Source organism: Sardina pilchardus, chromosome 19, assembly GCF_963854185.1.
Source record: "Sardina pilchardus chromosome 19, fSarPil1.1, whole genome shotgun sequence".
Lineage (NCBI taxonomy): Eukaryota > Metazoa > Chordata > Actinopteri > Clupeiformes > Clupeidae > Sardina > Sardina pilchardus.
In genome coordinates this window covers 15,301,916-15,314,415 of record NC_085012.1, presented here as the reverse complement: position 1 = coordinate 15,314,415, position 12,500 = coordinate 15,301,916, and the positions used below count along the sequence as shown (strand labels likewise).

Genomic DNA, 12,500 nt, shown 5'->3' with positions numbered 1-12,500 from the left:
CACGTGTGCATGTATGACTTCCCACAGGGTGTGTGCAGTTTGTGCATTCAATATGGCCATGTGTGCTGGTTGATATGCCTCTAGACTGAGCTCAGTATGGGGATGGGCTTCCAGCGACAAAACAAATACGGCTTTAGCGACTAATCTGGGGCAGCAGCAGGAGCAGTTCATTCTCTCCCCGTAACCCACTTGTAGTCCAAATTATCATCGCCAGCAGTGATTTCTCAGCTTCACTCCTCAGCATACCTTAGGCATGCTTTATACCACTGAGGAGGTGCTTTCAAATTTAATTTCTGCCTCACACACACACACACACACACACACACACACACACACACACACACACACACACACACACACACACACATACACACACACTCACTGACGCTCACACACATACACACACACACACACACACACACTCACACCCACACACTCACACACATTTATTACGCACAGAGGAAGAGGCACTTTCATCCTATTTGGGATTTATTAGTGTCATTATTAAAGAATACGAGTGCGGCCGGTATTCAAGCCTGATTATGAGACGAAGCCGGCTCGGGCTCGGGCTCGTGGGAGCGTGGTGTTCAATCAGAGTCCGTTTCTGCCATTGTAATTGCACCATTTCTCAAAACCCCACTGTAAATTAGGTGTTTTCAGCCGTAGCTTAGGGGAAAAAAAAAACATTTCACTTAGGAGAGACCTACTGTACCAGAAAATACTGTGCAATATAGAAAAACCCACTCGGATGGATTCATTCATTTGTATCTGAGCTGAAGGCATTCGATAATCGCTAAATGAAAACTAGCATTTAATTTGTTTGCAGAGCAATTGGTGCCTTGTTGTTGCTACGCCGGTTGTCCGTCAGTTCATCCAGCATGGGTTAGGTTACAACAGCAACGCTGTGATGTTCTCAGTGGGAGCTCAACTGGGCTCAGGTGCTGATGGTGTGATTGACAGTATGGGTGGAGTGGATAGCTGCACATGCTAACACCCCCCCCCCCCCCCCCCCCCAATCTATTCCCATCACATGTTTCTTGAGATCCTCCATGCCTGGCGGGCCGTGTTATGAGTTCATAATCCCGGCCTGCCGCTCTCCTGGAGATCACGCTGTGTTTGTCTTTCCTCTTGCTGTATTACTGGGGAAAGATCACTGTCAGCTTGTGTAACTTTGATTGCATTGATAAAAGTCTCTCTCTCTCTCTCTCTCTCTCTCTCGCTCTCTCTTTACTTTATTCCCTCGCTCTCTTTAGCCCTGTGTCTGTCTCTGTTGCGCTCCCTCTCTCTGTTTCACCTACACTACATACTCACTCACTCACTCACTCAATCACTCTCTCTAGCACACACACACTCACACACACACACACACACACACACACACACACACACACACAGGCCATGGATGACATTAGGTCAATGCAGTTGGAGAGCTCTCATGTTCTTTCCATTCGCCCTCTCCTTCCCACACAACACACACTCTCAGCGCGTTAAAGTGGTTTAATATATTTCATTCTGCTCATCATATCTCATCTCCCTTCTCTCTGACCCCCCCCCCCCCAACCCCCCCACAGGCATCGTGTCCCTCATCTCGCTGGCTGTGCTCTCCTACGAGCGCTACTGCACCATGATGGGCGCCACCCAGGCCGACGCCACCAACTACCGGAAGGTGGCGGCGGGCATCGCCTTCGCCTGGGGCTACTCGCTGGCGTGGTCGGTGCCGCCGCTGCTGGGCTGGAGCCGCTACGGCCCCGAGGGGCCCGGCACCACCTGCTCCGTCAACTGGGCGGCCAAGACGGCCAACAACGTGTCCTACATCATGTGTCTGTTCTTCTTCTGTCTCATCCTCCCGTTCGCGGTCATAGTCTACAGCTATGGTAAGCTCCTGCAGGCCATCACACAGGTAGGTTCCCAAAGACACTACACTACACTTCTGCGTGAATATGACTATGTGTATAATGTGAATATGTGTGTTATATATGCATACATATATATTTACATGTGTACAGTATGTGTGTGTGTGTGTGTGTGTGTGTACGTGCATGTGCATCTGTGTGTGTCCGTGCTTGTGTGTGTGTGTGTGTGTGTGTGTGTGTGTGTGTGTGTGTGTGTGTGTGCATGTGCACGTGTGTGTGTGTGTGTACTTGTGTGTGCGCGTATGTGTGAACATGTACATGTGTGTGCGCGTGCGAGTGGCGTGCGTGTGTGAATGCAGTGTTTTAATTGTATTGTCCCTCTAAAGGGAGAGCTCTGTGGAAGTTCAGATTGCAAACGTATCCATCATTATTAGTAATGAGCAGACATATCATTTCAAAATGGAGGGCGTAATGTCACTAACGCTGCAAGTAGTTAGATTCATTAATTATTACTCATTGCTTATACAGGCAGTAGCTGGAGAGCTTTATAACCAGTCTATTATGGTGATTTTTTTGTATTTACAGTGGATTCTGGCAGCCCACTTGTAACAATAAATAAAACCCAAAGCTAGTTCTAATCCCCCTCCGGCCCACAGACAGAACAGCATATTTGACAGGGACACCCACTAAGGCTGAGAGGGTGCCAATCAAATTATGACCATGTAGGCTACTGTACTGCAGGCGTCACATTATTTTAATTGGCATTAGGTGTGCTCTCTGCAGTAATTTATAGTCACTTAATGTAATGTAGCATTAAATATAAACTGCTCCTAAGTATGCTGCTGAAGAAATCACAGAGCTACTGTAAGTGAAAGCTGAGAGGGTGTGTGCATGATACCACTGTGTTTGTGTGGGCATGTGTGTGTGTGTATGCATTTATTTATGATGTGCAAGGGATTCTAGAGTGACCTGTAGAGTGGCTGTGAGTGTGTGTATGTGTGTGCGTGTGCGTATGTGTATGTGCGTGTGCGTGTTTGTGCACGTGTGTGTGTTTGTGCTTACATATGAATGTGGTGTCCTGTATAAAAGCATTTACAGAGGTCTGTTTAGAATGTTTAGAAATGGCTCAGAGATATGAATGTAATAATGGAACTGAGACCTAATGCGATGATAGGCTTCAGCCAAACAGCCCATGTATCAATAGCACATTTGCACATAATCTATAAGGAAGTGTAGGCGAACTTAAGCATTTTCTTGCTGTCTCAGCCTTTTATAAATGTGCTGCTGTTGTTGTTGTCGCGGCAGTGTACAGTACAGTACACTGTACTATTATAACAAGGCTCCATTGTGCACTCCCAAGGGAATACGTTTAATATGCTTGTGTAGTCCCTTAAGCTTCTCTAAATGACTCTAGCGGTCAGATGATTTATCAACTGCCCTACAAGTCAGCTCCCTGCCCTGCACTACCATACTGGATGGGAAAACTGTTCGACCCCAACTTTTTACAAGTGTCTGAGGGGCAAGAGTTATGGCACCCTCAGCTCAATGATAATGAGACACTGAGGTGCTAAAATGTTTGAATACTAATTATTTGTAAACATATTTTGTATGGCAGAGGATCGCCTTCATTAAGAGCGGTATCCCTGGGAAGTGAATGTTCTCATTTTAACCTCCTCGAGTACTTGAGTTATTAGAGAGTGGATAGGCAAACAACACCCGCATCTGTAAGCTGTTTGCTTGTTTGTTTATTTCTTGTGTTTTGTTCCCTATGGAGAGACGTGTATTAAACTCCTCCCCCTCATAGAGATTATGAAATCCGTTACTGCCTCTTACGGCAAACTCGCAGACTTGACTAAGAGTCGTTTTATTTGAGCAAACACCACATGAAAGATAGCTTAAGCAAATGCTGTGGGACCGTTGATAATTGTCACATTGAGGAAATTACACTTGCAGAGACAAAAAGAGTCTGTTTACTTTGGCTAGAGAGAACGTTGCTCATAGGAAAATATTTCTGACAGTGCAAAAAGTATTTCATAATTTGTATGCAGGCTGAAATGTTAGGCTGAGAGTGTTGGCAAAATGAGTTGGAGTGTCATGGTAACAAAATGTTCCATGTAAATGAGTTTGCTGTGCGCTGAAGTTTTCCTGTTATATAATGCTCAAGTCAGAAATTTGACCAGCAGTAGTTCTAAAGTGGATGCAGTCAGTCATTTTTCAGTTTCGTGATTCCACCAAAAGAACAAAATGTTTGGGAGATCAATATGGTGTGGATCATTTTGTTCTTGTGTTTGTTCCTCATACTCAATATAATTATTCCTATGAGAATGTAGTAATGATTATTGTATGTATTGTTTTCAATGACAGAATAGGGGTTTCATCACAATAGCATGTTCTACTTGAGGAATTGATGCAGTTTGTCTGTTGCACATTACATTTGTCAGAATTTCCTCGATTATCGATATCATTGCGTTGGCAGAATCTCTAAAATAAGGTCATCACCAGACTCTCACATGTCCATTCCACATTACCCAGGCCATTTCTGCCCCATGTGCTACTTTTACTCTCACTTTTACTGTATGTATGGAAACTAGGGGTTCTCCTGCCATCCGTGCCTTTTGTGCATAGCACTGTGCCATTAATAACAACCCCCAATGAATAGAAATGATGTAGAAACAATGACATTTGCTTTGCAGTAGTCGTTCAGTCTGTTGAACAGTGCGAAAAGCAGCATTCTCTTGCCCTGAATACCATCAGCGGAGATGAGCAGCACCAAAGGCGGAAACTCCGATTTTGCTTTCCACCCGCTGCAAGAAAACAAAACATGGCCGGGTCAGACCCAAATGCTACAGGTGCGCCTGCAGAAAGGCAGATAGAGCTGGAGGTCCACTCTGGTGAAGAGCGTACATCTGCTCTAGGCAGATATGCCGTTTCCTCTCCCCCCCAAAAAAAACGTGTGAACAAATGTACGCCACTGCCAAATGCATGACCATTACCTTCAGCCGATAACGTCAGCCGGCCCGGAGTCGGTGAAAGGAACGGCAGGGCATTAAAATGCATTCAAGGTCCTTTTTCTCCAGGAGACTTGAATGGCAGCTATTATGCGGCACACTGGAAGTCCCTGTGAATCTCATTTTGGCCAGAAGGTCATCTGTAGATACATACACAATGAGATCGAGCAGCTGGTGCACACTGCTAATCGGGTGACCCAGTAACCAGGCCGACTTCATCCCGGGTCCCTTTGAACGTGGAAGTGTGAGCGCAGCAAATGCTTTGATTTACAGTTAATTGTGGTTGTTTGCGGGATTTTTTAAATAGATGAAAGTGGCAACCGGGAGGCGTTGCGGCAATGCCACCCAAATGCACCATGGAGAGTGGACTAATTCCCCAGCCTCCTCTTTCTCCCTCTCTCTCTCTCTCTCTCTCTCTCTCTCTCTCTCTCTGAGGAGTCAGCAGTGTTTGAATACACAGAACTTGGCCCAGTGTTGCATACACTTTGTACCAATCTGACAGGACAGAGAGAGAGAGAGAGAGGGAGGAAGAGAGGGGAGGATGAGAGGGGGGGGAAAGAGGGATAGGATGTGCGAGGAACAAAAAAAAAACTGCTCTGGACCTTGAAAGTGCAAGGATGCAGAAAGCCATTTAAAGAGGCAGCGCATGTTCAGTATCAGTATGCTGTGTACGGGACATCGGTTTATACTTTTAAAGCAAGAGCACTTAACCTCCGAGGGGCCCCAGAGAGGGAGCTGCCGTGGCACCGGAGGACGCCCTGCTGCTTGACCGGGCTCGGCCGGCTCACCTGCTTCTGGAGGAGGCAGCTTAGGCGTGACAGGCCTGGGACTCTGGAGGAAACACTGATGGGTGCCTCCAGGGTGACAGGAGAGCGGAATTAACACCCAAAGAGCTGATGCTGTGCTTCGTTAAAAGGTCACGATGTAAAAAGCGCTACACTCAGGACATGGGAAAAGGGGAGGGGGGGGTGGGGGGGGGGGCACGGAGGTGGTGTTGGCAGCCTCTCGTGTCAAGCTGTGAGAGTTACCTGGTGAACTGATCAGAGAGAGTAGGGAGCGGAGGATGGAAATATGCAGTGATGGACTCCCGCAGAGGAGCAAGCCGTACACGGACACGGCGCGCGCGACGTGCACACGGATAGAGGCAGATGCGAAGTCTCTCCGTTCCCCAGTTCAAAGAATTGCCACTTAAGCCAGCACCATCCGTTTTCCGACGACGGTAGAGCACTTTCATTTTGTTGGAGTAGATTGAACTTTTTCAGTAGTCTTACGCCTTTCGATGTATTTTGTTCTTAAACTGAGAGTGGGCTACAATTTTTACCCACTCCTGAATAATGAGTTAATGCTCACGTTCACTGAGCCCGTGGTGGGTTTCACAGACAGATCTCTCTCTTTAGACTGAAGTGCTGTATCGAGTGTCTAAGAGTACCATTCTCTTTTTTTTAGCAAGTGCTTCAGAGAACCAAATTTCATAAGTGCTCATTTCTTTGTTCTGAAATAGACAAAATCCTAAATCACATATGTGACAGCGCCATTGAAATCCCCTCTTCCAACCCTCGTCAAGATCCATGCAGAATGATAACATTTCACAAACAACTGCAATCGAAGTGTTCACTCATTCCTCAATCCTTTAACATTCCTTAATTCAAAGGAGTCCAAGGGAGAGGCACGCCAGCCTCTCTTAGCGTGCTGTCGCAAATCTTTCCCAAAGCTGTCAAGCTGTAATTCTGTAATTATTGGAGTCGAGAGCATAATGGTTTTCGCCGCACATATTCTGTTGATAATTATCAGTGGGGTGCATGTCATGGAATGGCAGCAATCCACCCATTCTGATGCTGGGAACAGTCGAGGGACGGCCGACTCTCCTCGGGGCCTTTGAGGTGCAGATCTCCTGTCAGTCAGTGGGCTAGAGCACATTTGTTGCAGTTCCATTTCCGCTGCCCAAGGGACTTTACTGACCACCTCGTGTCTGTTCATCTGTAACGTTGTGAGTTAAGAAAGCAATATTCCCTTTTTACCGGTTTTCCCAGCCTCCCCTCGGAGTTCCGTTATCCCCTAAAAGGCCCTCCGTCTGGGACAGGCGCATCCTGAAGCCGGTGGATCTGGAAAAGACGCACGGTTGGAACTTCTGTCAAACTGGGATATAAATTATTGGGTAACGGGTCCCGGAACACCTGCATGCAGAAGCGTGCGAGTGCATACACATATGTTATAGAAACATAAAAAGTCATAAATTTACAGCCATATTCACACCGAGCAGAAGTACACGCATGCAAAACCAAGACACACACACACGCACACACACACACACACACACACACACACCGGATCAGACTGCACAACAGGTCCCCTGTCTTTGCTCTCAGTTGTCAAATCCATCTGAAATGCCACACAGCTGGGGTCTGGCTATTTCCCGGACATCTATCCTCCTTTATAAAGACACTACCTGTCCTATTGTGTGATGTCAAACTGAGCTTGAAATAGAGTATTCCAGTGAGACGCGACCGGACAGATGGGTGGAAAAAGAACAGAGTCAAGGCTCTTAAGTGACAGTGCTGTCACGGGAGGGAGAGAGAGAGAGAGAGAGGTGAGAACGGACCAGAGAGGAGTGGAGAGAGTCTGTTGGGGCTAGAGCCGGTGTACATAAAGAGCAAATGGAGATATTTTCTCAACTGCTGTCTCTATCTGTCAAGTTCTTGACACATCTCACATTTGGATCCTCACATTTCTTTTTTTTCTTTTTTCTTTTTTTTATCCAAAGCGTGGAATTTTCACCATTGCGTTTCATGGGCTGACAACATCAAGTGAATGAGCCCATTTAAATGTTGAATTGCTGATGCTGCTCGGAGATTCAGAGAGGAAATTGTAGGTCTTGTTTGCCTCAAACATTGGAGTCAACGGGGATGAGCGCATAAGCTTTCAAAGGGGTTGTCCAATCTAGGCCTGCTAGCTCGGTGTTGTTGTATCGGGGTGTTTTATGTGAGGCAGTCTAATTAGCTTTCTTTTAAAACTGCAATCCCCTGTAATCACTGGCTTCCAGAGAGACAAAGAGTGTCACAGCAGCAGGCCCAGCAATTTACTGGCAATTTACTGGCCATTTCAGGTGACTGGAAATTCTTTCAGCGCACGCACACGGCTCTTTCAAGGCCCCGGGAACTAGCAAGGGTCTAGTGAATCTTTCATATAGTGGGTAGACAAATGCAGTGATGGGCAGTAGCTTCACTACTTGTTGCGAAGCTACTAGCTTAGCTACATTTCTCAGTAGCTTGGTGGTAGCGTAGCTATTTTCTGAAGCAGATAGCTTTTCAGTAGCTTAGCTGTTTTTTTGACCATGTAGTGCTGTAGCTTTTACAGAAGCTACATTTTCCAGAGCATTTGTGGAGCTCAAGTTTAATATAGCTTGTGGTAAAAATAAACTGAATGGGTAGGCCCAATTGTACTTTTAAACGTAGCACCAACATTTCAGCCAAGTGGAATGAAACTGGGATAATCAAGAGGTGAAGCTTATAGAGGTGAAAACCCACCCAACAATGAAATACTTAGAATATAGAGTTAAGAGCTTGAGTAACCCTAAAAATGTAGCTTTAAGTTTATCCTGCAAACTTAAGAAATGGGCAAATCTAATTTGGACCACATATGCACACTCGCTCAGTATAGGCCCTACCTTCCTTTCACTACATGGAGCCTGTTTTTCTCAAATTGATTTTGGTTAGTTTTTGAACTGAACATATGTTATAGCCCACATGTGTACACCAAGATAATTAAGTTACTGTATCTTATATGCTGAATTATGACTGGGTCATTGCCATATCACTGACATGTCATGAAGCTGGTTCACTTTATTGGTTTATGTTCATTGTTTTGTAAATTACAAAGTAGCTTCTGATGTAGTAAGCTACTTTTGTGAAATGTATGTAACTTAGCTTGCTACCTTTTGTCTTTAGGTAGCTTTTGTGTAGCTAAGCTTCATTTAATACAGAGTAGCTGGTAGCTTAGCTCACTACATTTTCTAAGTAGCTTGCCCATCACTGGACAAATGTGTCCCCACCCAGCTTAATCTTTACAGAAACACACACACACACACAGATCCCTCCCATGAGTTGTCATTTCCGTGTTTCAAATGCTGAGTGTTATATGCCAAATCCTTTCATCGTGACAGCATTCCATTCCCTCAGAGCATTACAGGCGGTAGACGGTGGAGTTTTGATGGATCACGCACAAAAGTGCAGTTTTTATCTTGAAGGCCTGTCATCAATAAGCTGGGTGTGGGTGTAGCTCACAGTCCGATTCTCCTGTGTTTTCGCCGTGAGAAGTTGAAGAGCTAATAACGCCGACCGTCAGCCTGATATGGCTGTCTGTGTCAGAGGCTGTGGGCTCAGCTCCCCTCATGGATGTGGAGAGACAGGCCTCACTCACTGTCGGCTAGGGGGACTGGACGTTGATCTTCCTGAGCTCTTCCTCGCTTTAACCCTTTTTTGTTATGATAGTAAAGTTGAATTGAACCCAAAGCAGGCTTTGAAGCCTTGCCACCTCAACCTTGATAAATCACCGCGCCCACCAAAGGCCCCGAAAGACACGAAATCACCCGCCAGCGGACTAATGCCCGCCGACAGCGAAAGTCACAAACTCCTGGAGCTTCTTGTGGCAGGGAGAAGGGAGCGTTGCTGGACTGCTTCCTCTTCTCCTTGGGGGCGGCCTGGGAGGTTAGGTGATACAGGGAGGGGCATACTGTATGCAGCCTGGATGATGCTCACTTTGCCTTTTTTATGCCCCCGTTGCGACACAAAGCTCACGGCCTGTCACGACAGGGGGCAGTCGGGTAGTGGCAACGCACCTGCATGGGGCTCCAGCGGAGTCGCCATGGGACTGGTGCCGTGGGCGTAATTAGTGGCTGCAGCAGGGGGACCTTTGTTTCTGCTCTCTGATGCGGGGAGGGCATGAATGGAGAGAGATTATGTTCCTTGACTCCGTCTTGGGTGTCAAGGTGTGGAGAAACCTAAAGCCGCCTTTGTGGTAAACAAAGTACAAGCAAAACACACACAAACACACACACACACACACACACACACACACACAAACACACACTCATGTCAGTATTCCTACTAAACTAGTTTGGTTACCATCGTGGTGAGTAAGTATTTGTTTACAGCCAGATACTCAAATCTCACTGTGACCCTTGTGCCTGCGATGTCACGTACAGTACACAGTGCGCCACAGAGGCGGAGGGTGCAACCTGAGAGTTCTCCGTGCAGCCAAGCAACGGCAGCTCCTCCTGCCCGTGCCCGTGCCCGTGCCCACGCCAGCCCCAGCAGATATGGATCCCCTCGGCCTAATGAATGGCCCTCTCATCCATATTCATGTGTGCACTGGTTGTAATTCTGTTTGGATGACGGGAGTGCGGGAGACTCCGCTATCTGATTGCGCCCTCGAGGTGTGTGGAGGATACAAATCTCCCTCCGGAGACTCTGCCACGAGCCGTCCTCCTCACGTTTTCCCCCTTGTCCTCACCTCTCTCCGATGTCAAGGCTTCGGCTCCCTGATGAGTCTGTATGTTGTTATTCATGCTCGTGGCCCTTAAATCCTGCAGGCGATTTTCAATTATGCGTTTTACGATTTTTCTGGGGGGCATCAAAACGATTTTGTGTACGTATAATGAAGCTGTATTTTATGTCCTGCGCTGCCCGGCTGAGCTGACTGTCCCATTAGAACCAAAACAACCCCGTGGGCTCTTAGGGAGGCAGAGTCCTCCTCAGCAGAGTGTAACTGTGTTCTTTTGGGAGCCGAGAAGCCCCTCTCCTCCTCGTTGTTCCACGTTTGTGACCGCGGCCTTGCTGGTGCTTTTCTGCCCGGAGAGAGAGAGAGAGAGAGAGAGAGAGAGAGAGAGAGAGAGAGAGAGAGAGAGAGAGAGAGACCAGCGAGCAGGGCTGTCCCCCGAAATCGGCCAGAATGATGAATGGCTCCATCAGGATGAGATGATTCGAGTCCTGAGTGAGGGGATCCATTCTCTCAAGCGCAGGACAGACTCCGTCTTTGTCTTATAATATAGTGGAGAGAGAGAGAGAGAGAGAGTCCTGCTCGAGCGTGAAGTGCACGGCAGAGCAAGTGGAACCGCGAGAATCACCCAGAAAAGTCCCTCATTTGTCACGCTCTCCGTCTACAGCTGTCCAACAAGGACGGGCTCAGTGACGAATTCTTTGAGATGGCAAAAGGGGGGAAAAACTCGAAGAAATATTGTCTCTTTTGAAATTGCCTTTTTCCGTCTTTTTAGTGAAACAAAGTGGCTTCAAAGAAAGTGGCAGAGCTGTAACATCAAAGAAAACATTTGTGTCTTTCTGTAATTCTGATTTAGTGATTTGCTTTTATGGTGTCATAGATCAAATATTTGTAATCCTCATTGTCTTTTTGATTCCTTCAATTATATGGCCCTAAAGTCTGGATAAGCACACAGTAACAATCGATTGTTATGGGCATCCAGCATTCATAACTGTAATGTTGATAAAGTGAATTTAATGATTGCCTGTAAATGAGATCAGAGACGTGGGAAGGGAAATGGGATGTGATCTTTATATGAGATGCTCAGGCAGTGAGATACCCCTACACACCCAACAAACCCTCCTCTCCACAACGGCCTGCAGACACACACACACACACACACACGCACACACGCACGCACACACACACGCACACGTGCACGCACACACACACACACGGAGTCACACACAGGCTACCCAATGCTTGGCACGCACACACACACACACACACACACACACACACACACACCCGCACACACGCACGCACACACACACACGCACGCACACACACACACACACACACACACACACACACACACACACACACACACACACACATGCACGCACGCGCACACACGCGCGCACACACACACACACACACACACACACACACACACACACACACACAGAGAGTCGCACACAGGCTACCCAATTCTGAGCTCATTTGGAACAGGGCGGAGATGACAGAGCTGTACCAAGCTCATTTGTTGCTGCAGCCCAGCGTGTAATACCTAATGAACCCAAAGACTGAGTACCCTTAAAAATGTGTGTGTATGTGTGCGTGTGTGTGTGTGTGTGTGTGTGTGTGTGTGTGTGTGTGTGTGCCAAGCACCTCCTACTGTACACTACCACCCCCACCCCCACCACCACCAGAAGTTTGAAACAGGGTGTGTACTTGATACTGTTCTAGGGAGGGAGGGAGAGAGAGAGAAAGAGCCAGAGGGAGTGAGATTGTGTGGCGCTTCTCTCTAGATTAGCCGTAGCCGTTGGACTTTGGGGAGGTGTGGGAAAACGAAGCAGGCTCACGTGGGATCTCCTTAAGTAGCCGCGCTGCCAAGCCGCGGCACCCCACCTGTCACGGGGGGCTGCGAGATGACAGATTCCCCCCGACTCGCTCAGCAAAGGGGCGGAGATGCATTGTGTCCTCGCTCGGAATAAATCAAGATTAAGATCGTCAGTGTCCGTGTTCCCTTGGTTTCCTCCCTCTGCTGTTGTAAGTAGGTCGGCCCAGGAGCTGGTGGAGGCCCGAGATAACAGCCTGGAAATGTACTGGGATCTCTCTTCTCTCTTTTCGTCCAACTGCTCTTCTTCATCCTCTCCTCTCCTTG

At 47.4% G+C, this 12,500-nt stretch overlaps 1 protein-coding gene across 1 annotated transcript in view; it reads left to right on the top strand.

Moving 5' to 3' along the window:
- tmtopsb (teleost multiple tissue opsin b) overlaps window positions 1–12,500 on the top strand; it is a 32,957-nt gene that overhangs the window by 3,306 nt on the left and 17,151 nt on the right. The window contains exon 2 of the mRNA XM_062521943.1: window positions 1,572–1,900. Coding sequence (XP_062377927.1) covers window positions 1,572–1,900 — 329 coding nt within the window. The remainder of the gene's footprint in view (window positions 1–1,571; window positions 1,901–12,500) is intronic.